General features: G+C 44.6%; 2 protein-coding genes across 4 annotated transcripts; one reads left to right on the top strand and one right to left on the bottom strand.

Moving 5' to 3' along the window:
- Positions 1 to 738: 738 nt before the first annotated feature.
- RFNG (RFNG O-fucosylpeptide 3-beta-N-acetylglucosaminyltransferase) lies at positions 739 to 9,139 on the bottom strand. Its single transcript, XM_009500623.2, has 8 exons — positions 8,438 to 9,139; positions 7,557 to 7,605; positions 6,947 to 7,049; positions 6,419 to 6,572; positions 5,301 to 5,389; positions 5,045 to 5,210; positions 3,596 to 3,681; positions 739 to 3,383 (listed from the first exon to the last, which is right to left on the bottom strand). Exons 1-8 carry the CDS (start codon positions 8,828 to 8,830, stop codon positions 3,317 to 3,319), a joined length of 1,107 nt encoding a protein of 368 aa, XP_009498918.2. The 5' UTR covers positions 8,831 to 9,139; the 3' UTR covers positions 739 to 3,316.
- A 1-nt stretch (position 9,140) lies between these two features.
- Positions 9,141 to 25,168, top strand: GPS1 (G protein pathway suppressor 1). Of its 3 annotated transcripts, none has more exons than XM_064467183.1 (14): positions 9,141 to 9,248; positions 12,121 to 12,213; positions 14,161 to 14,342; positions 15,537 to 15,701; positions 15,883 to 16,018; positions 16,170 to 16,247; positions 16,654 to 16,714; positions 17,112 to 17,197; positions 17,686 to 17,780; positions 18,874 to 18,979; positions 19,328 to 19,408; positions 19,537 to 19,674; positions 19,909 to 20,043; positions 20,813 to 25,168. In XM_064467183.1, the coding sequence occupies exons 1-14, from the start codon at positions 9,216 to 9,218 to the stop codon at positions 20,885 to 20,887; spliced, it is 1,464 nt and encodes a 487-aa protein (XP_064323253.1). In that variant the 5' UTR covers positions 9,141 to 9,215; the 3' UTR covers positions 20,888 to 25,168. The 3 variants fall into 3 exon arrangements, with proteins under 3 accessions (XP_064323253.1, XP_064323254.1, XP_009510932.1); XM_064467184.1 differs by lacking the exon at positions 9,141 to 9,248 and adding an exon at positions 9,381 to 9,583; XM_009512637.2 differs by lacking the exon at positions 9,141 to 9,248 and adding an exon at positions 9,791 to 9,972.
- Positions 25,169 to 26,212: the final 1,044 nt, after the last annotated feature.

The following is a 26,212-nucleotide window of genomic DNA, read 5'->3' on the forward strand; positions in this document are numbered from 1 at the left end:
CACCGAAGAATCGCAGTGAGACCCCACAGAAAACCAGGCTTTTTGCCAGGTGATGAAGAGACCTGCCTTCTCTGCCCACTTGCAGGTGGTGACGAGGCTTGGCGGCAGCCCTGGTCTAATAGTCATTGCCTAGAAAAATCGGCTGCACGTACGCGGGCTCTGCCGGCCTGAGGACCCCGGCACGTGTGATTTCTCACGCAGCACGCGTGTGACAGCAGCAACATGCTGGAAGGTGTAACAGAGGAACAGGCTAGAGATAGTTAAGAGGTTATAGATAAGCTGCTGCACCACAGCTAACTTCCAGTGACAGGCAGCATGGCAGGCCCAACTCCAGATTTGCAGAGCTGCCATTGTGTCATGGAGGAGCAGCACAATTATGCACCCTATTAACAGCTCTGTTTGTAAAACTACCCGATTCAGGTGTTGCTTTCTGAGGACTCTTAAATTTAAGCGCTACTGTGGCATATCGAGTAAGTGCAGACACAAAATACGAAGGCGCTGAGAAAAGTTTACAACACTCGGCTTATTCCTTACTTCAATTCTTTTACTTTACTCTGTTAATAATCCTCTACAAGGATTCTTCTCATCCATATTTGTTCCTCTGCACATTCAAGTCACAAGGTTTTTGGCCATTTGGCATCACAACAGCCTCACAGGAGGCTGCAGGTTTCTGGATTACAGGGTTTAGGCTCCCTTTTTGGTGTAGAGAACGTTTCAAGAAACATGACAAGGCACAGCTTCTGAAATATTTAAATATTTATTTTGTAGAATCGCTTTACATATGAGACAGTAGTTTGATTAAAAAGCTGCATCCTGATATATCCACACAGCCTACTGTATTGTCAACACAAGAATCCTTATAAGAAGCTTGAACCCATTCAACAGTTCAGTATCGCCACGCAGGAGAATGTGGTCCTTTTTCAGCCTAACAAACACCCTACCAGCTTAGAGTACGCTGCCTCTTTGGTGGCTTAGTAACCCTAGTTTAGGGTGACCAGCGACTACAGTGTGAAACTTCTACTACTCAGTTTTGCTGCCATCCGTATGAAGTGTCATTTTTGAACTGCAGTTTGCCACATAATCACTACCTGGTCCATGCTGCCTGTGATATCTTACAAGAGGCTGCTACCAGTGGAAGAGGAATAAAAGCTCCAACAGAAGAGTTCAGAATCAGTGTTTGAAGACAAAATCTCACCAAAAGGTCATGAAGTTTCACAGCTTTCTGCTACAGGAGGTTGAAAACAGAGCCTAACAAGTGTTTAAAAAAAACCCCAAACAATAGATACAAGGAATTTCCAGAGCTATTAATGACAAATCATTAAACCATAGGAAGCCTCAGTACTAGTAAGCAGAAGACCTAATAAAGAGGCAGAACATACCACAACCTACTGTTCCGCAAGTCCTCCTCTGTTTTCTGTAACAGGCTGCCAGCGTAACAGGTGTACCTGTTGTGGAACAGCCACGGTGCTAGCTGCGCTCTGATCTGATTCCCTGCAGCATTCTTATTCCCATACCTCATGGCCACCTTAGTAGACATGAAGGAAAGGAGAAATATAAGAATGAGCTGCAGGGCTGTAGCAAGTAGCAGTCAGCTTGTTTGCTCCTCAGTGGAATTAACTAAAATCATGCGGAGAGGACAATGTACCCAGGTAAATGCTGAAAGGTTTGTGTTAAAAATAGAGTGCAGCGAACAGTTTATTTCAGGAGGCTGACACCTCTGCTAAGTTTAATACTTGAATACACTGCAGGCATTTGCCTACATTATAGCACTTTACAAACGGCAGGAAGTTAAGCAACTAGCTGAAGTCCACAATACAGCTCAGCACAGCTGTTTGGAAATCTGAAACTTTTGCTAGGTCTGCATTTGAGCTGTTAGTCATAGTTCCAGGTTATACAATGTCATTCTATTATTCTCCCCTTAATTCAGCCTCAGACTCTAGCACTAAACAGGTAAGTATTTTTTTAAGAGTTTGTGAGAGTTAACAGTGGTTTTGCAAAGTCTTTTTTTTAATGCTGTTCTTTATGTCAGGTAGAGATGCACATGGCCAAAGTTTGGGCTAACAGAAAAGCAGTGGAATGGAACCCAACAAACATAAGACCTCATTTCTTCTACTTTCAAAACTAAGCTTACTTTATTTAAAAAGCAGCAGTAGGTGATACTGCACCAGCATTGAGCTTCTGCCTTTGTGCGAGTGTGCAGTCTCCTTTTAGTGATTGCATGAACCATTTACTGAAACATTAAGTAGTAGAGTAAAAATAAAAACACTGATCTAGACCTTAAGGTAATCCAACGATTATCTGAAGAAGCTGAAGTGGAGTAACCACAGTCATACAGTTAAGGGTCCTCAAATGATACCATCAAAAACTTCCTCGGGGCGCTACAGCTATCTAGCATTCCTCCTCCCTCACAGACAGCAAAAGATACAGCACAACTTCAGAAGCCAGGCATGTTTCATCAGCCAGTGAGCATGCTCTGGCTCATACAACCTGCTGTGGGCAAAGCAGGAGAAATGATTACCATCTAGTCTGGCAAATATTTCTTCAGTATCAAATATCAAGGGAATAGTTTTGGACCTGGCCGACCACCATCGTAACCAACCACCACTGCAGTTCAGCTGGTAAGAGAGCCAAGTCCGACAATCACCTCCATGGGAGGTACACATGGGCTACAGGGGAGAATGTGCACTGTAAGCAACTCTTATCCAGTCCTGAGTAAGCTTACCCTTGCACAGGGTTTTCCGATGACAAAGGATTTCTGCCTTGTTTTGCCTAGCGATTCCAGGATTTCTGGTGTTTATAAGTGGACCCTGTTCCGGCCCACAGGTAGAGTTTAGATATGGGATGCCACAGAAGCTCTTAAATAATTCTGATTCCCAAGCAAGACGAATGAGAACTTCCCCTCTCTTGTCACCATGGGGACTACAGTCTGCTATAGCACTCCAGCTTCAAGACGATGGCCTCTGAAATCCCCTAGCAGTAGTAAGAATGCTATCATTCCAAGTACAGCATTTGCCTAGGATGTGTCCAAGCACAGATTCATGTGACATCAGATAAAAGTGTAAAGTGACTTGTACACATATGACTGTAGTCATTATACGAAGAGCCACTGGACAAAAGAACAAGGATTCCTCTTGGAATGTCCCAGGCTGCAGCTGGACAAACCACACCTTATTCCTTTTGTAAGTAGAGTCCCTCTACCTCCTTTGTAGATACCTCTGGTTGTCTCCCAGAGGAAGAAGAAAATAAAAATAAACCCCCAAGAAGTCCACCACAGCTCCTGTCTTATGCAAACTAGGTAAGATACAGGTGTCAAGAATTATGACATCTTCTTAGCGGGGCACCAGATAGTGTCAGGATAGAGCAGACAATGGACAGATTTAAATCTATGAAGAAAAAAAAAAAATTAGATTGGAATTCTCCATACAAGGAACATACTAGCATTGATGTGCAGCAGTCTAATAGAGCAGAGAGGGTGGGTCTACCTGCCTTTGGCACAGAAACATGAGAAAAATAACCCAATTAGTGGGTTTGATCACCTTACAGTTGGTAAACATGAACAAGGCAGGGAGATCTTGCTTTGGAAGCGGACACTCACCGGGTTGGATCTTGCTGAAGGCCAAATACTCCTCCCACACTCACAACATTGTGTTTGTTCTCAGGGTCCCCGTAACTTAGGGTTACCTGTAAAAGCAAATAAATATTTGCAAAAATTGTAACACTAACACAGAAAACCAGAGTGGATTATTAATGAGGTATGACAACTCCAAGGATCCTGTCTGATCTGAACAGTGGATACGGCAATATTGGCACTGAATGGTAGCTGCCAAATGGACCACCGCTCATCTAAAGGCAATGGGGGAGAAGAAACAAAGGAGCTGAGCGTTGCATTGTCCCGAAGGATGAGTTACAACTGTAAGCTGTGTAAGGACATTAATCCTGCTAATGCCTAAATAACAAATGTTCATCCTCACCAGACACTGCCTGAAGTCTGCAATAGTAGTGTCCTAGCACAGAGGGATAATAGAAACATTTGGATGTTAAATGGCATGCAAAGGACTGCCATGTGACAAACCTGGCAAAAAAGTTTAGGTCTCTGGAACTCCGATTCAGTGCTATTCTTAATGCAGTGCTTGTGTGGAAGAAATTTTCAGATGCCAGGTACAAGATGACTTACATTTTCTTTCTAACTGTAGATTTCCTGGATTGTGGGTTGGCTGTTACAGTCTCAGGGAAACAATGATCACCAAAGAAAGGCTGTATTCAGTCTACAGTTAAATTCACTAGCATGAAGGAGATTACATCACGCTGGAATTTGGCCCCAAGTGCACATTTCTGCTGCCTAATGCAATTGCCAGGAAAATATAACCAAGCAGTTTGTAGGGGCAAAAAAACCACACTCTCATTTTTTCATGGTGCCAAACAGTACAAGGCAGACAGAACTTCTGGATAGCCTTATGGCTCCACCTACTGCCCGTGAGTAAAAAGGTATCCCAGCAATTAAAAACAATACTTGATTTTTCCTAAGAAACACTGATTAGGTTTCTTGACTTTCAGACAAGTTATCCTTACAAATGATCAAACATTTAACAATGTCTTAGTTATTGAAGCGGTACTTGCTATAGCTGCGACACTAGCCTTTTTGAACAGAATGAATGAAGACTGAAACTTTGTTGGGTAAAACCAGAAATACTTACATGGCAAGCAAACTAAATATTGCCTCCTTCTACACTTGCTGCTTCTGTGACTCATGGAAAGTCAGAGTTCAGATGGAGATAGGGAACACCATATCTGAGATGGGGAACACCATATTTAGGCTCAGTGTAGCAGAATGTGTCCCCAAAGGAGGGAACAGCTGCATGAACTGACTGGCTAGGGTGAAAGTATGCTTTGTACCTAAATGAAGGAACTGGACAGGACACAGCTCTAAGCGAGTCTGTAGGCATCCTTCTCTGCTGAAGAGTGCTAAGTCTACTCTAAGAAAGAATATTCTTTCTGATCAGATTGAGGTGTAATTGTAAGAACAGGACATGAGGCTTAGCCCTACCTGCTGCAGCACAGACTCGCCTTGTAGTCTCTGCAGATTTTCCAGATGGGAATGGAACAACGGGCTGTGCAGCAGCTTTACCTCCAGCAGCCCTTCAATGATGTAGCCAATAGTGCAGTCGTCGGGAAGACGCACTCTTTCTGCGGTACTGATGAAATTGCCTAGGCTGTGAGACAGAGGATAGGAGACAAGGTGAAATATGCTTTAAAGCCTACCAAACACATATTGACGGAGCTCAGCTAGGAACAGCATTTACCTGGCCCAGGGACTCATCTTGAGGGCAAGACCTCTGCTGATACAGAATCCTGCTCCACCTGTGGCAAACCAGAATTTCACGGTTGTCTTCTGAAGAGCAACAAGAAAAACACACAGTAGTTACTGATAATCAGCTTCTTCCAATTGGCTGGGCAGGGGAGGGAACTTGAGGTTCTACTGGACATCACATACTGCACTTGAGTCAGAACAAGTCTACAGATTAATTCCTATTTCTTTAGGCTGCCGAAAGCTCTGCTAGCTGTTCTCTCAAAGGAAACTCTATCCCAGAACTGACAGCAAGGGAACCATCAAGTTAGGACAACTGAGGTAGCATACATGAAATGGGAAACTATAGTCCCGCTCCTACCCAATTCCACCTGTCCCCTGGCCGTTCTAGCCAAGGGGCACAGCCAGCTCAGCGTTCCTGAGGAAATCGAAGGTGGTCCTTTAGCCACTTAGCTCCATGTCCAGGGAGACGTTTGTTGGGCAGAGTTTTCCCTAACAAGCTGCTTTGTAACGAACTTCCTGCCCAGTGGATTGATTTATCTTTAGGCCTGTCAGTACAGGCAACCGGGCGAGGACCTGTCCTTCAGCACATGTACCTTGTGACTGAGACATGTTTGCTTCCACTTCCTGGAAACATAGTAACCGCTCAGTATTGGAAGTGCCTTATATACCCAGAGAGCCTTTGTCACTCACCTGAGGTGAGTTCAAGATGATGACAATGTGATACTGCTCTCAAAATAAACAAAAAACCCCAAACCTCAACCCAAACCCCGAAAACAAGGAACACTCCCCCTAGAACCACTAAAGGAAAAGACAGAGACAAGGTGTGGAGAGGCCCTACTCACCTCAGCCTGAGGGACATCACCAACATACATGAGTAAAGGAAGAGAAACGGACATCCACCCAGGAGACAAACTCTATTTTACACATGCATTTGAGGTCAGATCAAAGGTTCATTTAACCCAGCACCCTGCCTCTGAAAATGACCAGTGCCAGGTTCATTGTGTGCAGATTACATCGCTTGGTTTTAAGGGGGAATCCTATGAACTCTGAAGGCTTTTAAAAGCTTAGAAGGTCAGGCTGTCTCTCAGACTAACTGCAAAGTTTGCTTACTGATCCATCACTTTGGACATGGTCAGCTGCTTCGATGGGATGGTCCAGACTCGGTCGCCCCACATAGACATCCTGGCTGTGTGAGAAGGCAGATAAGAGACGCAAGAGAGTCCGAGGGTTCACATAGTTGTCATCGTCCACATGGCAAAACCATCTTCAAACAAAACGAAGTAAGAAAGTTACTGCAAAGCAGTGACAAAGAAAGGAGTTATAGGTTTACAGCTAGGTCTTAGAGCAGAAAGCATTTTCCATTGTCCCAAATTACAGAATTTGGAAGCTGAAAGCATCCCAGATCCTAATTCTGGAAAGAGGCTGAGATCAGTAACCCCCTTTAGATTATCGTCCTTTCTGTCTTTTAGATGATGCTTGTTTACAAACATTGCTTCATGCTGTGCTCCCTTCCCTATGCTCATCACCACATTTTAGCTAATACCGCATTCCTTACTGGAGCAGAGGAGGTTACTCAGGTTTCCTGTGAACACAGAACTGGAAGAAACAAAGTCAATCAGAACAACGTGTTTCACCTACTTTTGCCCAGATTCCAGGAATTTATCATATTCCACAGACATCTTGCAGCAGAGAGCTTGCCGGGTATGGACAGCAGAACAGTTGGTGTTGATCATATGATCCCCTAGAAAAATAAAGATCAGCCCTTTCAGGTTTGAGAAACATGTGTAGTCCAAGAAAGACTGCAAAAGAAGTGCACATTTGGCAGTAGTGCTGTACGTCTGAAGTGCATATGGTGCACACATGGAGACTAAACTGCAGGACAGGCAGGGCTCTTGGGCTATGCGTATGGCATGCAAGCTGTAGAGTACATAAAAACGTGTGAGTGCAAGGTATATAAATAGTGCCATAAGACTGTGTGCAAAGGAAATACCTAATGTAACTCTGGTCCAGATAGACTTAAGCCTACTAACAGGAAGGAAGTGGGTGAACCCAGTATTCAGGAGGTTCCAGGCATCTTGTCCAGGTGGCAAGTAGCATATTCTCCTGTGAAAGGAGAAGTTTTCTCCATTTTCTCCACCCCAACTTTCCTAATTGGTCGTACAGCATGAAATAAGGACTTCTAGGGAAAGTATGACAGGAATAAAACTCAGTTGTACCAGACAGCGTGCACCTATGCGCCACAGCTCACCTGCTTTCAGGCGTAGCTCCCGATCCTCCCAGTCTGTGAATATGAAGGTCTGTGGGAGACAAAAATGGGTTGGGAGAAAGGTGTGTCCACATTTAAGAATTTGAGAAACTAAATTTCAACTTTGCTTAGTTGCAGTCAGAATTTTGAACATTCTGTCTTATTAGTTTATTTCATGGGAGCAGGGAGAACCCCAGCAGCTTCAGCCCTTGCCTTCTTTGATAAGTTTTTGCATTGCAAACCAGTAAACTCATTTCAGTAAAGCATCCAAGGTTTTACTCTCCTCATCTAAGGGTTCAGACAACCAATTACCAGATAGAAATGACTGTCTTTTTTGGTAGTACCTCCCCCTGGAGCCACTCTGTAGCTAGCAGTCACCCACAGCTGTTAAGCAAGCTAAAAGGGAAGAATGAAAGTCAGGGTAGTGGCAAGTGCCAGGCAGTAACACTGTCTTGTCCCAGCTGCTGGGCAAAATTGCATTAATATGCTTGAATATACTGAAATTCCCCAAGAAGTGAATAAATTCTATGTTGTTCTATGGAAAAAACCTAAGTTGCTGAACCACTTAGTCCAAAATATTGGCTTAGATACATCAGCACTAGGGATCTTTCACTCTCACGTAGTATTTTCCACAGTTGCACAAAAGCCAGCAAACTATTTCTGCTTGGTCTCGGGATCTGCTTCCGATCCTGGACTGCATGTAACCAGCTTAATCAACAGCGAGCTCTTTGGGAGGCAGGTTCAGGGGAGCTACTCGGATAAGATGACCTTCCTTGGCCTTGCAAGGAAAGATGTTTTTAACACATGCGAGGAGAAACTCTGCGAGAAGGCACGGCGGGAGAAGGCTCCCGGCCACATGTCCCTGCCCGCCGGCGAGGCCTCACCTGTCCTCTCGCCTGGGAGATCCAGGTTTGGAGGAGCAAGTCCAGCCGGCTCTTGTGGTACTTCCTCGTGGTCTTCACCGCGATGAAGATGTCCTTCAGCTCCAGGCTCTCCCTGCCCGAGCCCCCGGCCGGCCCCGGCCCGGGCCGGCCCTTCCGCGCAGGCTGGGGGCTGCCAGCGAGGCCTCGACCCCCAGCCCCCGGCCCACTCCCCCCGGAGCCCGCCCGCCGCGGCGGGGGGGTCCCGCCAGGCCCGGTGGCAGCGGCGGCGGGCGGCGGGCGGCGGCGGGGCGCGGCGGGGGGCTGCCCCCGCGGCAGGAGGAGGAGGAGGAGGGCGGCGGCGCTGAGGGACAGCAGGAAGCAGGCCTTGCGGAGCCCCAGGCAGGAACCGCTCATGCTGCAGCCCCGCGGGACCCCGCCGCGCTGCGCGGACGCCTCATGGCCCCCCGGGACCCCGGCCGGTCGCCGCCGCCCCCCTCCTCCGTCCCGCCGCGTTCCGGGCAGGCGGCGATAGCTCCCGACGGAGGGGAGCGCCCGGGCACCCGCGGAGGGGAGGGGGGTAGGCTGCCCCGGCCGGGCCCCGCGGGCGATGAGAGTCGCGCCCCGCCCCGCCCGCGCCGCCGCCCGGTGTACCGGCGGGAGAGGCGAGACGGGCCGCGGCCCCTTTAAGGGCTTCACCTGTCGGATGGGGTCTGGCAGCGCCGCTGCGACCCGGAAGTGGAAGGCGAGCCGGAGGGAGAGGCGGGGAGGTCAGCCGGAAGTGGCGGCTGTGAGGGGAAGGATGCCGCTGCCCGTCCAGGTCTTTAACTTGCAGGTACGGTGCAGCTGCCTCCCGCCGCCAGCGGGAGCACCGCCCCACCGGGGCCTGCTGCTCCTCCCGCCGCCTCCCTCCTTCCCTCCCTCCCTCCCTCCCTTCCGCGCGGTGCTGGGCAGCGCGGCCCAGTCCTGCCGCGGCCTCCGGGCGGTGCGGCCTAACCCCTCCGCTCCCGCGGCTTCCTGGCGGGAAGGGTAGCCGTCCTCGCCGGCCCCGAGTCCTCGTTCGTCCTGTCGCCGGGTCCGTCTGTGCGTTTTCCGCCGCCGCTGGCCAGGAGCGGGGCCCGGCCGAGCGCTCCCCGCCGCCGCAGCGGCCCTTCATGCGGTGCTCGCTCCGTACGTGCCGTAGGCAGGGTTTGGGGGGCAGAGGAGGGTGCAGTGAGGTGGTGGATGAGGAGGAACCGAGAGCCAACAGCGCAGGGGGCAAGCTGCGGGAGCCCCGAGCGGGTCGGTGTACCGAGCCTGGGCCGCCAGTAGCTGCGCAGGGCGTCCCTCTGCGAGTTAACCGTCTCTTGCCTTTAGCAGCCAGCAAGTTCTCTGTCGGGCACGGGGGTGCGGAAAGTCAGGACAGGATGAGGGATAGCTCAGCATCCAGCTCAGCTTCTTCGTCAGTGACAGACCTGTACTGCATCCCCTCCAGCAGTAGGTCACGCCTCTTCCTCCCGAGTACAGCAGGAGACTTCAGCTTGGGTGCCAGCTTGTCAGCTTGTTTGATGCAGTATGAGGTACCTTCCAACAGGGTGTCCTTCTGGGCTCAGAAAATCTCGGGGAGTGAGCCTTATTTTATTTACTTTGTGAGTTGTTCTTAAGTAAACCTTGCATCTTCCTTCCAAAATAAAGAGTTAGCTTGAAAATGCCCAAGTTTGCAAGTCCGAGTGGGACTTCCAGCCCACTTTTTGTGTTTTTCCTTGTCTGGGAGTTGAGAGAGAAGCCCAGAGTAAGGCCTACCGATATAGCAGGACACAAATCATTCTGTTCCACCAGCTGGAGTTACAGTTAGTTTCTGTAATGCTGATTTCAAAGGAGTTGTATCAGGTTTTTTTACTGTGGCAGGCAAAAACAGCCTAAAAAAAGCAACCCTGATACTTAGTATTTATGATATAAGAAAAGAGATAAAGTAGACAAAAATGGAAAAAGTAGCGGTCTCAACATATGGTGACTTAAATGGTTTTATGTTCGGTTTTCGTGAGTGGTGACCTGGACAAACAAACTCTCCTTCACATCCTGCCTCCCATTCCTTCGCGCAGAGAACAACAAACTAGGAAACAACCTTTTATATGTTTTACTTGCTTTTACTTCTGATTTTGGGAGGTTTCACATCAGCATTGAAATATGTGCAAGCTTGGTACATACCAGTCTGTGAAGGAATAAACAGGCTGTGGGTGAATACAAGATGCATAAATTTCCCAGAGTTAGGAAATCTGGATCTGCCTTATTCCTCCTCACAAAAAAAAAAAAAACCCACCAACTGAACCCAAACCCCCCTCTGTTTTTGGTTTCTGAACAGACAGCAAAATCAATAAAAACATGGAAATAATTTGGTGTTGGTGGAGCTTTGTATGGTCCACTCATGCAATTTACTCCAAATCAGGTAAATGGTAATATCTGCATATATTCAGCATTTTATAAGAACACATTCACCTTGGTTTCCTGAGTTGAAATGGGTAATTCCTGTGGGGGATGTTCAGCACACGTTTGACTAGGAGAAGGAAAAGAATTTCGTGATAGCATACCACTTTTGTTTGTGGGACTGCAGAGTAAATCGGTCTTAAATGGGAACACATGCAGGTATTGTATTGATGCTGTTGTACTGAGGTCACTGTACTGGTGTCGTTCCTCTTGTGGTTCAAAGCAGTGCCAGGTACACTGGGAGAATATAATTCTGTTGGTCCTGTGAAAGAGAATCTAGCTGGGCAGTTGGACTTGGGTAACTAGAGTGGGATAGTTGCAGTGATGGTAAAGTTTTGCAGTGCAGATAAATTTTACCCCAGTGTTTGTTAGAAACTGTGGAATTATACCAGTACTTAAGGGGTAGCTACAAAGAAGATGTACCAGTACTTAAAGGGGGAGCTACAAAGAAGCTGGAGACTCCCTTTTTACATGGAGTCACATGGAGAGGACAAGGGGGGATGGACACAAGTTGCTCTTGGGGAGATTCCGATTGGATGCCAGAGGAAAATTTTTCACAGTGAGGCCAGTCACCATTGGAATAATCTCCCCAGGGAAGGGGTTGACTCGGCCCATTGGACACCTTCAAGAGTTGTCTGGACAGGGTGCTGGGCCATCTGGTCTAGACTGTGCTCATCCCAGAAAGGTTGGACTAGATGATCCCTGAGGTCCCTTCCAGCCTGGGATTCTGCGATTCTGTTCTTTAAATTTTTTAATACTTTTAAAAAGTGTGACAGTTGTCTTTCCCCCCGAAATATTGCTTTTAAGCATTAAAGCAGCTTTGAAAGGTTCTGGTGAGTTTTTTTGGGTACTTTTTGACTTCTGGAGCATCTTGAGCTGAGTTTTAATGCCTGCTCTTGCTCAAGGGAGAGAAATGGAATGTCATTTGGAATTTATCATCCGTGTCTGAGATACTTTGTAGAACCAGATTTATTGACCCCTTCACTTTCTTGCTTGGTAATCTACTGAACAAAATTAAACGCTCTGTGTGAATGCGGAGCCTTAGTGCTGCTTGCTTTAGACAAAGCGTCATGCTGAGTAGTGGTGTCACTAGAGAAAAGTCCTAAACATGTCTAAAGGCTGAGGGGTGTTTTTTAAATTTTTAAATTTAATGTGTATTTAAGCAAGTCCTTATAGATCGAGTCACATAGTTGTTTCTTGCTCAAATGTAATAAGCTACTTCTGACCTCATTTTGCTCTTCTAGGGTGCAGTAGAGCCCATGCAGATTGACGTAGATCCACAAGAAGATCAGCAAAATGCGCCTGATATCAACTATGTGGTGGAGAACCCCACTCTGGTACGTGCTGGTTGAGGGCTAGTGGGTTACATTCCTTGGGCATGGCCTCTTCCTTTAAGGCTTTTCAAAAACTCCCTCATTTTACTCCTTGTCAAATTGTTATTTAGAGATTAAGAGATCCTCTTCAAAGCAAGGTGGGGTAAGAATAGCAGTGACCTCTTCTGTAGCTCATCACATGTTGACCTCTGCTGCGCCTTCTGAGGTGAAGGAGGAGTTGCTGTTTTGTGACTTGCTGCGTGCTGCCTGTTTGACACAGTTTCCATTCTGAAATAGTTTAGTACATCTCTGGTTCCTTGCAGAGACATTGTTTTATCTTGAAGCTTGTTCTTTGAGGAGCAAGGCTCAGGTGCTTTAACTGTATGATTAGGACAGAATTCTTCCATTGTTTGATCCTCTGGAGACTAAAACCCACAGAGCTGTAGAGTTATAAAAGGCTGTATTTGCTTATATCACTTTCTTCAATTTTTAGTTAATAGTTTAAGATTTTGGCCAATTTTTATGCATCAGCTCTGTAACAGTGAAGGATGGGTGTTATGGAAGAGATCAAAAATATTAACTGGAAAGAGATAAAGCAACATTAAAATTGCAGACTAAAGCATTCAGTTAGGAAGCTTTGAATCTCACATAACCTCTGAAGCTTTAATTTGTTCCGCTTGTCCCTGTGCCTTATAACAGTTGTCACATGGTTAATCACTGTTTACTGCACAGTCCTCTGTTTTTGGTGGTGCTGTTTTTTGTGTGTTTTTGTGGTTTTTTTGGTTGCTTTTGTTTTTTTCCAGCCTATGACCTGATACCTTTTTTGATTTCATGGCATTTCAATTCTGTTCTGAAGCTAGAGTGATGAAGCAGTTATGTTGTGACCTTTGTTATTACTATAGCATCTAAGCGTTCTGCAAAATATCAATGATTTTATTTTCACTGTAACTGATGTGAAGGACTGTAATTCCCCTTTGACATTCAAAGAGCTGAGGCGTAAAGTGAAATTACTCAGTGATTTCACGAGTATTGTGCACTGTTGGGCATGAAACTTTGGAAGAAAGAATGCTCCCGCTTTTATGTTTTTCAAGTTCTGTAGCAAATAAAGCAGGAATCCTACATACAAATTTTCAGTGTGCACAGTCCTATTTTAGACTCGGAGCAAGACCATTCTTGCACTGAATCAGGCAACAGTCATGTTAGAAAATGCTGCCGTGACATTTATAGTGGTATCTTAATTTAGACATCCCAGGGTGAGGGAGTCGGGCATGACACAGGATGCATATGAAGTGCGGACAGGCAACCTGAATCTAGTGTTTCCTACTGCCTGAATGCCTGACTTTTCCCTGAATGTCGTGCGATGGTTGTTTGCATGTGTACTTCTGTCTTTGGGAAATCGCCCTGCAATGCCATATCATATCTTTACTAGATGTTTTGTGCTCCTCTTCTCCCCACATCCCAAGGCTTAAAGCCTGTTAAGTGTTCAGAATTTAAACCTCAGATCCTTCCTCAAGGGTGAGAGGCCCTATTTGTTCTCAGAGGAGATATTTTAAGAAATTAGTATGAGCAGAAGGAATGCAAATTGTCATATGGAAATTATTTTCCAAGGAAAGACTACATCTGGAATGGTCCTCTGGTTTAGGGAACTTCAGCTCAAATGATGGAATCTTGACAAAATTATTAACAGGTGATATAACTGGTGCTTGAAGTGGGTGAGCTGATAAGCCTTAATGGACAGCATCACAACTGACATTAAAAAAGGTAAATTTTGTTGTATGGCATATTTCTGAGAAAATGGCTAACATTTGAAGAAAGCAAAGATGGAATAATCCTACCTGATTTTTTGTTTGTCTGAGTCATGTTGCTCTCCATGAAGGGGTCAGGACTGCAGGACAACCTGTGCAGGTCACAGTGGAGTAGCCTGATTTAGTGTTGCTGTCTTTGCCTTCTAAGACCAGGTTTTGTTTGCAGGATTTGGAGCAGTATGCATCCAGCTACAGTGGTCTGATGCGAATTGAGCGGCTGCAATTTATTGCTGATCACTGCCCACAGTTGCGGGTGGAAGCTCTCAAGATGGCACTGTCATTTGTCCAGAGAACTTTCAATGTTGATGTGTACGAAGAAATCCACAGAAAGTTGTCTGAGGCCACCAGGTACTAAGGGGTTTGGGAACCTGGGGAGCTTTTTTGACTGAGTGAAGACCAATGTGCCATAATGGGGGACTTTGCATGTAATACTAGCCTGTTCCTTAGGCAAATCGTCTTTGCCCTTAGCATTTGACAGCAGTGAAATGTATGTGTGCAGGCCTAAGGTCTCCTGCTTTTTTAAAAGATTAGGCACAGAAGATGTTATCTCATTCTGAAGTCTTAGTATTTCAAAAAGCTGCCGGTGAATATTGAGGAGAGTTTAGTCCTTGCAACTGCTTCAAAAAATATTAATGAACAAAGTTGTCTTTCCTTAGGTAGATTGTGGAGACGAAGCCTCTTCTAGATGCTCTTGTGTTCATAAATTAAAACCTTATCTAACTCTTTGCCTTGTCTTGGTTTGGTTCCCCCCCCCCCAACAGGTTTGCTGTTAAGGGTAGCCTTTGGTACTTCACTTATCCATTCACACTTCTTGCCTTTAAATTATTTTTGTTGCTATGTGTATTTGTTGATTTCTTGTCTGTTTTGCTCTGGGAGTCTTTACGATGTATGTGTGACAGTATGTTCATTGCTTTCTTACATGGGAAAAGGAACTGTTGGTAAAAAGCAAACAAACAAAACCCCCCAAAAACTCAGAATGTGTTTTTCTGTTTAAAATACTGGAAAGTGAGTTCAGGGCAAGGTGATACGTTGATCTGAGCTGGATGGAAATAGAAGCTGGGTAGTATCTGTACAGTGCAGCTTTGCTATCAACCCATTGCAATATAGCTGGGGAGATAGCTCATAAACACTTGCACACTCTGTCCCATATAGAGATGTGTGACTAGATTCAATGACTCTTTACGGTCATTAAATACTGTCATAGGATGTAATAATTCATTGCAGTGCTGTTACTAACTTGTTTTCGATCAATTTATAGAGCAGGTTGTTTCTTCAAAATTAGCAATGACTTGCTTGTTAATAAAATATGTGCAAAAGGTCATCAGGAGAACTTTGAGAAGAATTTGTAAACATCTATGATGCTTATGTTACTGTTTTCACTGGAAATCTTAGCAGTCTTTTTTTCCCACCATCCTTGTTTCCTTTTTGGTCTATTTTGTGTATACACTACTGTTTGTTATGGCAACAGTGCCAGGTACTTAGCAGATCTCTGTTTTGAAAAGTTTGCAGCATAATAGCCCCGTTCAAACTCTTTCCTTTCAGAGAACTGCAGAATACACCTGATGCTGTTCCTGATAGTGGAATTGAACCCCCTCCTCTTGACACAGCTTGGGTTGAAGCTACGCGCAAAAAAGCTCTTCTTAAACTGGAGAAACTCGACACAGATCTGAAAAATTACAAAGGGAACTCCATCAAGGAGAGTATCAGGTGAGACGCAGAAGGCTTTGCTGGAGCAAGGAAGAGCATTTTGCTCCTCCAGGCACCTAACACAGGATGTCAGCTACGTTTGGTGCCTTAGGTCAGTGTGTTGAGTTGCTTGTTTGGAACAAACTGACTGTGTCCCTTTCTGAGCACATGGTTCATTGGTATTTTAATTCCTGTGCTCCAGGAGAGGCCACGATGACTTAGGTGATCATTACCTTGATTGTGGGGACCTCAGCAACGCTCTCAAGTGTTACTCGCGAGCCCGTGATTACTGTACCAGTGCTAAACATGTTATCAACATGTGTCTCAATGTCATCAAGGTAGGACAGTTTGCAGGAAATGTTACTTGGTGTCTTTCTGATGTCTGCTGTACTTTGCTCTGGTTACACCTCTTGAGTCTGCAATGATGCTGCTTATCTAAGTAACACCATTTATCCATGCCTATTCTATACTATTTCTGGCTCTTTACAGGTCAGTGTCTACCTCCAGAATTGGTCTCATGTTCTGAGCTATGTAAGCAAGGCGGAGTCTACACCGGAAATTGCAGAAGTAAGGTCCTGCTTTTTAACTTGCATGGGTTTTCCCTTTGTTTTCTGTCTCCAAAATCCATAAAATGATTTCTTCCTTTCCCCCTTTATGACTTACACCCTGTAGGACTCCCTTCATCTTACCATCTGTTCTTCCTCTGATCCAGCCTCCTTGGCTGCTGTACTATTTCTTTTGAGATTCATTGTTTCTTTTCTCCCGTGATATGTGTGTAGGAAATCTGATTCATGGTAAAAACAGAGAGACTTCCCATCCTCAGTTCTTGCCATATTTCCCAAGACAAATAAGATGATGTTGTCTTGCTGTTTTGAGTTGCAAGTTAATTATTAGGATGAAATATTCTAAGGACAGTTGTAATCAAAAGGGTTTTCATACTGCTTGCTCACTACTGCTTTTTCTTATCCTTTAGCAAAGAGGAGAAAGAGACAGCCAGACACAAGCGATTCTCACCAAACTGAAATGTGCAGCAGGTGAGTGAACCTTTCAGCTTCCTTTATTGTCTGCCTGTCTTTCTTCCTGTTAGCTGTCTGTAGGGCTCTTTGACAACAGTGCGTGGTTTATTTTTTCTCTCAGATTTGACAGGCTTTGTGTTTTCTCAGCAGAAATGCAAAATTTAATAAAGCTTATGAGCTGGAACTGCTGACTTGGTTTTGCCATTCCTTTCTTCTCCCTAAGTTTCTTCAGAGGGGATGCTAGTGTGAGTCAACACACTTCAAAGGATGCTAGATACTGTCTGAGAGTCCCATTTCACTCCAACAGCGAAGGCAGTAGCAACCATGTGGGGGCCTGTCCTACTCCCCAGATTTTGCAATTTCTCCTAATTTGTATACTGTCATAAACAAAGGACTAACTTTTTCTGGTTCCTAGGCTTGGCCGAACTAGCTGCTCGGAAGTACAAACAGGCAGCAAAGTGCTTCTTGTTGGCGTCATTTGATCACTGTGACTTCCCTGAGGTGAGGACCAAGAGGGGAACTGTGTGCAGGTCTTGGAGGGGATGAAATTCTTCTAAGTATTAGGTTGTAAAATTCAGATACTGTACTTACTCTCACAGCACTCCCGTATAGTTTGGTGGCGCTGTGAACCGCGTTTTTTTTTGTGGGGTTTGGGGTTCTTTGTTTGTTTGTTTGTTTAAAAAAAGGCTCTGTTCTTGGGTTCTCTAAATGTTCTACTCTAGATCACATAGGAATTACCTGTGAGATTTTTTTTTGTATCTGTGTAGTGCAATCAAAAGACTGGCTGTTGGAATTGGTTTCTGCTCCCTTAGCAGTGGACAATCACTCCTCAGGCTCTGGGTGAATGCCTGAGAGCGTGCTGAGGGGTTCCACTGCATTTGACAAGGACTAATGTTGTCACTGCAAGAAGGAAAGGCCTGGGTAGAATACTTAATTCTGACCTTCTGCCATTTTAGCAGTCAATGACAGCACTGTCTCTCTCTCTCTAGCTGTTATCTCCTAGCAATGTGGCTGTGTATGGTGGTCTCTGTGCCCTTGCTACCTTTGACCGTCAGGAACTGCAACGAAATGTTATCTCCAGCAGGTAAGTGATGCCTTGAGAGGAGTTTGTATGTACTGGGCATCTTCTGGGACATGGGACTTTGGTTGAGAGCAGATTCTGGCAGGAGTAGTAGCTTTCTCATACAGGAGAGAAAGAATCACTGAGCCTTACTTTGGCTTTAGCATTAAGTGGTGTTTCTAAAACACAGTGGTTAATCACATCTGGAATTTTCACAGCATAACAGAAGTTTCCAACCCAGGTCAAATCCAACATAGCCCAGTTTTCTGTCTCTGTCAGCAAGTCCATATCAGATATTAAATCAGAGGGATAGAGCCCTACAGAAGGCAGCTGTAAGATAACTTGCCACCACTTGTTCTGGTGTATGTCAATTTTATTAATACAATTTAATAATTGTTAATACAACTTGCAGCGTCATCTGTGACATATACAAGCTAAAGAGAGCTAGTCTTTGGAAGAAAATGGATATTTATGTCGATATGTATAGATTGAATTACAGCGATACTGAATTCCTGTCAGCTAAGTGTATGGGAGCACTAATTTTAAATTGATGTGGAAAAAGGGTTGTTACCCTGACTTTTTGTATTGGCTGATTCATAGGGTGGGATCCCAAGGTTCAGACATCTGTGATGGAGAATTGGGAGAGCGCTAAGAAAGAGCATGCGTCCCAAAGATCTCCCATGCTCACAATAGGTTATTTTCCTGAGACAGTTGCGTGCTCGACCCTACCAATGGCATGCTGTGCTTCGAAAGGGAACACAAAGCTGGCCCGCACAGACTGCAGTGCATGCACAGATGTGGCCTATGTTTTGTGGTGGTGAATCCTGATTTTGACGTATTCCCACTCATTTTTTTGTTTTGTGTGGGCAAACACTTCCAATGTTTGGTTTGTCAAAAGTCTCTTTCCTTCCTTCACTGCAGCTGATGCTGTGCTGCATCTCTCTGTGTTCCAGGCTCACAGCCCTGCTGAAAATGGGCCGTCTGGTCTGTAGAGAGTAAACTGGTAGAAACTTCAAATGATAGTGAGAGTTTGTAACCTTGCAACTGGGAGCAGTGGGTTTGTGGGGTATTTAAGTGGTGGGTTCCACTGTCTGATCACTGCCATCTTTATCTGTAGCTCCTTCAAATTGTTTTTGGAGCTGGAGCCACAGGTTCGTGACATCATCTTCAAGTTTTATGAATCTAAATATGCTTCGTGCTTGAAGATGCTGGATGAGATGAAGGTGAGTTACAGGGGAGCAGTGCAGAACAGACCTTAAAAGTTCCCTTCGCCTAACCTTTTGTGAGAAGCAGTGACTGTTAAAAAGTTAGCTGCTAAGAGAGTTCAGCTCTTCTGTGTCTCTGTCTCCCGATGCGGTGAATGGAAACTGGGAGTAGTTTAGCAGTAGCGGGTGAGGAGAAATGATAAATTTTTAAAATATATTGCTAGTTCTTTTATTATTTCTTGTTTTATTTTATTGTCTTGCTGTAGTGTAATATCCGTATGGTTTAAGTACATACACATATCAGAACATAGGAATAATATATTTTTCCTGGCTGCTTCTCAGCTTCTGATGTGTTTTTGTGCACAGGACAACCTGCTGCTGGATATGTACCTTGCACCTCATGTCAGGACACTTTATACCCAGATTCGAAATCGCGCCCTTATCCAGGTAATTGTTCCTGTAATCCTGAGAGGCGGATGAACAGTACGAATGGCCATCTCTTTGTAATTGCTTTTCCCATGGTTTTTCAGGGGGTGGAGAGTAAACTTGGCAACTGAATATTTTCTTTTTCCTAGTACTTCAGCCCATATGTGTCGGCAGATATGCGCAAGATGGCCACTGCTTTTAATACCACAGTGGCTGCTCTGGAAGATGAACTTACTCAGTTGATCCTGGAGGGACTGATCAATGCCAGAATAGACTCGCACAGTAAGGTGAGTGCATCTGAGCCACAGACTGAACAGCCACGCTGAGATCAGAAACTCTCCATTCCTGGGACACTTTGAAGTTGCATTCACCTGTTGTGGCTGGTATTTTCAGTAGGGCTGATCCAGCTGTGTGTAAACTTGAACTCCGTGATACCTTAGCTTTGTTCCCTGCACAAAGAGGGCTTCCTGCTGTTGAACCCTGTCATAGCTCCTGACTACAGTTCTCTCTATTGGTTACAGATTCTTTATGCTCGAGATGTAGATCAGCGCAGCACAACTTTTGAGAAGTCTTTACTAATGGGCAAAGAGTTTCAGCGACGTGCCAAAGCTATGATCCTGCGAGCTGCAGTCCTGCGCAATCAGATACATGTCAAGGTATGGGCATGTTAAATGTGGACTTTGAGACAGTGTTAGGATTTTTAATTGTTTGTTTGTTGTTTTGTTTTTTTTTAACTGAAACTATAAAAGCTGGTGAATTGAAGATTTTGGAGGGGAATGGATTTATTGTGCTTGTGATTGGACAAATTCTTACAATAGTAAATACTAAATCTATGTGGAACAAGTGTTTCTAGCCAATACACTGACCTGCTTGTACAACACAGAATGTCCTTTGAAGTTTATATGCTTGGGTTCATTCTAACTAATTCATTCTGACTAATTCTTCATACACGTCTTTTATCTTATCAAAGCAGAGATTGTTTGAGGTAATCTTTTTAGTGGAGTAAGTAAAAAAATGCGTTAATTGCTTGGAGTATTCCTTCCAGGATGCAGTTCCAAAAGAATGCACTTAGGGAGGATAGGCCATCTGCCACACAATGTGTTACATTCTATAGTGTATCGATTGCTCTGATAACTAAATGCCCAATAGGATTCAACTTCTGGGGCCAACACCACCTTGTATGTAGTAAATAAAAGTAGCTTAAAAGCTCTGATTTGACTTTTCTAGGAACAGCTCTTGTGAACTAAAACTATAGAAGTTGTAAACAAAGCTTTTGCAAAGCCATCGTTATTTAGGAGTTGCGGGTATGCGTTCCCCCTGCTGTTATCCTGCTGTGCTTCACCTGTGCTTCATTTGGTCTCTCAGGAAGCGCTCTGCAGGGTATTTACACATCACTAACTAGGATGTGTTTTGGTCTTGTTGCAGTCTCCTCCGAGGGAAGGTAGCCAAGGGGAGCTTACTCCAGCTAACAGCCAGTCCAGGATGAGCACCAACATGTGAAAAACTTCGTGCACTACCAAAAGAAATGGTCCCTCCAGGACTGTACCCACTGTCTCACCCACTAACTGCTGAGCTTCATGAGCTGTCCCTGTCTCCCTCACTTCTTGCTCGGATTGAGAGGGTCAGGGCTGATGGCGGATAACATGAATATTCCAGTAACTTCAATTCTCCTTGAAAAGAAATTCTTTCTAAAAACAGCATCCCTGCAGTGGGTCATCATTTCAGTTTTGGTAGAACATCTTCCTCCGTTCTGCTTCTTCTACCACTCCATAAAGAGCTGTCAGGTTACTCGTACAGATGCTGATTTGAGGGTTTTTCAGCTGCTATTAGTTTTCTTGTTTCAAAGCTGCAAAATAGAGTTAAGTTGAATGGACAGGTGTGATCTAAAATTAATTTTGCTGGCCTGAAAGTGTCACCTTGATTCTGAGTAATGCTGAGCTTTCTGTTTGTTCCAGATAAACTTACAAGTGCATTGCTCTCAATTGTGGAGCTAGAGTTCTGATGGGAGAGGAGATTTCCTCTGAGAATGATTTTTCATCTACACCAGAAAACATGGCACTGCTTCCATGCATTCAGTCACAGGCCTTTATTTTAGGGTGTTACATTTGCGTGGATCCAGGTTCTTTCTCTCTGGTCTCTTTTCAAAGACCAGTTTCCTGATGTGTTTCCCACTTGTGCATGACCTGGCTTTGGGGTCCAGTGTTATCATAGCAGTAAATCTCTACTTTGTGCAAATATTGCTGCTTGTCCAGTCTTACTGCCCTAGTGTGTGATGGTTTCTCAACATGTGCAACAGTTGCTTCTGGTAGCATGGATAAATGCCATCAAATATCACTTGAGTCCTGTGGAAGAGCTGAAAGCAGCCAATCCAGGTGCCTGTTCTCCAGGTGCATTTATTCTGCTTTTCCTTTTATAAAGGGATTACAGGTGGCAGCCCAGGTGTGTGCATGTTCTGTGTTAATGAAAGGAGATATGCACTGAATTCTCTGTAGTCACTGCAGCCTTGCATTCATCTAATCCATAAGGCAAGCTCAGAATTTTGATCCAGCCCTGACTGGTCTGGCAACTGACTATGGATGTTACTGTTAATGTGTTAATGCTTTTTTTTTTTTTTTTAAAGTTGTTATATGTAGTGCATTAAACAGCAGGATTAAAAAGCTTTTGAGTATTTGGAGTTTTGTGTTTGAGTTTTAGGTATTTTGATCTCAAGCCGTTGATTTTTTGCATACCTTGATGATGTTTTGTAGGCCATTGTATTTTGCTTTCTGATCTGGTTCAAGGTGTAGCTTGGGTGAACTGTGAAGAAAGTGGAGTTTGAGGGAACGTTCTAACAGCAGAATTCCTGGACTGCATTTGCACAGCTGCTGGGTTTGCAGCAGTGCTTTCTCCCTCTGGCTTTCCACGCTTTGTATTACTTAGGTGCTGAAAATGGAAGCAATAGTTCCTGTGAAGTCTTTGGTTAAATGTCTTCCATTTGGCATGGAAAAATTCTCCCATTTTTGAGGGGAGAAAGAAGAGAGCTGGTTAATCAAGAACTTCAAGTCAGGCATCACTGGTGGCCAGTTTAGTGAGAAAGACAAATTGAGTCCCCAGGTAAATTGCTGTACATCCTTGTAGAAATGCTGGGAAAGTCATTTTAATGTCTTCTGCTCATGCTGAAGGAAAGCCGTTCAGTCCTGTGATAGTACTTAGATCTTGCTTTGTTCCTGAAACAGGCCACTGATACTATTTCCAAGGAAAAGATCTTATGCTCTGCTCTTGAGAAGATGGGTTTGCAACCCAGTTAAGTGCATCATGTCAGCTGGCTGTCTCTTCTTACGCACAGCTTCCACTCTCTTGATTTTATTAGATTATTTCTGTTCCTTCCTGGAGGCTTCCTGCTGGAGGAATCCTGAGTTGTAAATGGACGTCTTCAGCATGCTGAGAGTCTCTGCTCTTCCAGGCACCAGTGCTTGTCCGCTCACGGGAAGCGGCTGGAAGTGTGTATCCTTCAGCAGTTGGCAAGGAGCTCACGAGGTGGCAACAGCAGTTTCCAGCTCTGGCTGTGGCCTGAGGCGGTTCCATAGGTGGGGCAGAAGTGATCAGGTTTTTTTCTCCAGACAAAAATGCTTACAACCATGCTCTTTTATTGCTTAGTTCATTGGCACTGCTATGCTTTTGTATAGCATTATTGGCATGTAACTCTAGCCAGTGAAAGAAGTTGCTGTTGCTTTACGATCTTATAGATGTGAGTCAGGGCTGTCCAGGCATATTTCTTCTAGACATTGTTCAGCGCCTGCTTCAGTCCTAACTACCTGCCAGTCCAAAAATGAGGAAATACAACACAGCATGGACATAGTTCTGTATAACTTGCATTCGTAAGAAGTTCCCCAGTGAAAGGTTATTCTTACCTTAAAGTTCTAAGTAACTCCCCAAGTAATAAACAGGAAAATAGCGACGTACAGCAAATGAATTTCCAGTGACTCCCTGTGATCACCAAGGTAATTCAGGGGATGAAGTTTTGTGGGATCTATAGCATGTTGCTTTGTGTAGGATATGCTCAGAGGAACTTATTTAAGTGGATTTCATGAACTTCTGCAACACCTTTTTCTTGAGGAGGAAGCAGGTGTCAGTGGTAGGCCATAACTTATGGTGCCCTTGTGCAGTGTAAATCCTGCTTTCTTTACCTGACCTAGCTAGGGATAAAAGAGAAACAGCTGGAAAGAACTTGGCTCTTTTGGCCAAGGCAGTTTAAATTAGCACAGCTAATTTAGTGGTAATGTAGAAACTGCCCTTATGAGATTTGTGTTGGAGTAGTTGGGGGTGGTTGGGAATTATCTGGCCAGTACTTGTCGAGCATAGATAGTGGTCTGTGTTGCTAAGATTTGTTGGGGGGGGGGGGGGGGGCCTGTAAGAGCGGGAGATTATGTCATCGCTGGGACTGTGGCTGGGTGCAGCAGCATCTGTGAGTTACTGTTTTCTGAGAGACTTCAGTGGATGAGCGAGAGGTAATAGAGATCTGTCTTTGCCCCGTGCCATGCACGTACGGTCTGTACATTGGTTTCTGGGACACTGCCGTAATGGTCTTAGTGTTACTTCCTAACTTAGTTGAAACTTCAGCATTGTTCCATTCTCTGGACAGCCTCCGAAACTGCTGCTGAATAATGTATTATTTCTGATACAAGCAATGTAATACAAACTTTTAGAAAAACAAATGAGGAGACTTTAATAATAGCAACAGTCCTTCTGGCAAAGACCCATCATGCATAGGTAGGAAGTGCTGGTCAAGCATAGATTTATTTTTTTTTTTAATTTTTTTTTTTGAGAGTAAAGTCTCAGCCAACTTAATTTGGCTATTTGAGGTTCTTACGCCATCTCCTTCATTACTTTTTATAAGAAACAGGTGACAATGGGGGAGTGCTCTTAGTATTTTCTTGTGCCACCCCCTTGTGAGAGCTGTGACTAATACAAGTCAGAGTTTCATTTTTTCTATAGTCCATCAACTGTGAATTTGCAGTAGGGTGAAAAACACCAAACTGCTCTGGAACTGACATCCACTTGTCTCCGATGTTGTTAGGGAACAGGATGTGAATTACTCTCTGTTTTGCAAATGAGCTCTGTCCTTCAGCTGGTATTATTTTGGCTTCTGCATTCCGAAGGATCTGTGAATTCCATCCAACGTTTCATAGGGTCTGATAGAACAACCTAGCTTTAGATTATCTCTCAGGATAACTCAATCAGGCTAAATTAATTAGATAGGGAACAGAAGCTGGCTAATAAGGTATGTCAGCCTGTATGAGAAATGTTTGAGATTCAGCAGTTAGAAGTTTGGTAAATTCGTAATGCAACTAAGGCAGTTTCTTGACAGCCAAGAAATAATTCAAGTTTAGGCTTCAGTAGCCTTATTAAAAGCTACAGACCGAAGGGTAGCTGCATTAGCAAGAGATGGTGTAATTCAAACCAGAATTCAAGTGGCAAGACCTGAAAATCTGTCTTACGTGGTAGATCAGGCTAAGTGATCTTGCTGTCCTTGATCCCACAGATACCACTGTGTCAGTGCTCATGCTTCTGCAGCTGTAGCTCTGACTGTGGTACTCCATGTGCCTGTAGTTTATGTAACTGAAGTCTGTGTGGACATAAAGTCTGTACCCTGTAAATGCATGCCGAGATCCAGGGGTTTCAATCTTCGGTTTGACGTACTCTGGTTTGTCTGTTGTTTTTTTGTTTTGTTTTTTAAAATTCTCTGATATCTCTTCCCATAAGCTGTTTGCCAAATAAAGGCAGTTGACTTTCTTCTTGTCAGGTGAGCTACTACTGCTTCTTATTGTGTGCCTCCAAAAATAGATTTAGATACAAGAATCCAGTCTCCCTCAAACCCAGAGACTGAGGATCATTTTCACCATCATTCTACGTGCAGAGCGCCGCCTTATCCTCCCCATACTGCCATTAAAATTGAACAGTGTCTACCTTCTTGAGGGTGGAAACAGAAACAAAACAGGGCATTACCTTGCTGAGCTGGCAGGCTGCAACTTTTTGATTAAAGATAAACAGGATAATTATTATATTGCCTAGGCTGAAAGTAATGCCTGGTTGGTGTAGGTGCAGGTGTGCCCGGCGTGAATGGTAAATGGCTCGGCTTTGCTCATGTGGTAATAGTGCCTCCCAATTCACAAGCATCGTTTATTAAGAAATTGATGCGCTGGTCATCTTTACCTTATTAATTGCAAGGTTATAATCTTCTAGAACGTCTGTTGAAAGTTCAGGTTGCAACTTTTTTTTTCCCATTAGCCTGGTGATTTGCAGTTAGATGCACAGAGGGAGGTTTGTGTTGCAGTGCCTAACTGAGCAGTATTCCAGTCCTGTGTTAGGAGCGCTGCAGTCTTCTGCCGTGCCACGGGACAGGAGCTAACGAGACAAGCATGCATCTACCTGCATTGCCTGTTAAAACATGCATTGGAAGAGGGAGTGGGGTCGAATATGCCTTAAAAACTAATTCTGTACAGAGCCATGTCCATTTCGGATTCTCAAGTATAAGGCCTTTCCTGCATTTAGGAGCCTAAAGCCAGCTTGATCCTTTCTTCACACGGGTAAGTGCTTCTGTGATGAGACTGGCCTGGTGAGAGATGTGTTCTAAAATCCCACTGTGTGGTTAAGAATATGACCCAAATTTCTCACGTGGCACCAGTCCACTACTGGGTTGTGACAAGTTGCGGACATTTCTCATGCAAACGCCTTTTCTGACTTCATAACTTTTCTCTGGTGCAGCGAGCAGGAGGGTGGCTGGGCTTCCTGGCGTTGTTGGGAAACTCTGTAAATGGGCAGGGGTGAGGTAAGCAGTGTGAAATT

The sequence above is a fragment of the Phalacrocorax carbo genome, chromosome 16, assembly GCF_963921805.1.
Source record: "Phalacrocorax carbo chromosome 16, bPhaCar2.1, whole genome shotgun sequence".
In the NCBI taxonomy this organism is placed as follows: Eukaryota; Metazoa; Chordata; class Aves; order Suliformes; family Phalacrocoracidae; genus Phalacrocorax; species Phalacrocorax carbo.

What these genes read in the sequence shown, in the direction of transcription:
- GPS1 (XM_009512637.2), top strand. Translation starts at nt 9,820, where the DNA reads ATGAGGGATAGCTCAGCATCCAGCTCAGCTTCTTCGTCAGTGACAGAC. An exon ending in AAGTTGTCTGAGGCCACCAG is followed by an intron (nt 14,343 to 15,536) that starts GTACTAAGGGGT and finishes CTTTCCTTTCAG; the next exon opens with AGAACTGCAGAATACACCTG. An exon ending in TGTGTCTCAATGTCATCAAG is followed by an intron (nt 16,019 to 16,169) that starts GTAGGACAGTTT and finishes GGCTCTTTACAG; the next exon opens with GTCAGTGTCTACCTCCAGAA.
- RFNG (XM_009500623.2), bottom strand. Translation starts at nt 8,830, where the DNA reads ATGAGCGGTTCCTGCCTGGGGCTCCGCAAGGCCTGCTTCCTGCTGTCC. An exon ending in GCGAGTCTGTGCTGCAGCAG is followed by an intron (nt 3,682 to 5,044) that starts GTAGGGCTAAGC and finishes TTGCTTTTACAG; the next exon opens with GTAACCCTAAGTTACGGGGA. An exon ending in CTTCAGCAAGATCCAACCCG is followed by an intron (nt 3,384 to 3,595) that starts GTGAGTGTCCGC and finishes TTTTCTTCATAG; the next exon opens with ATTTAAATCTGTCCATTGTC.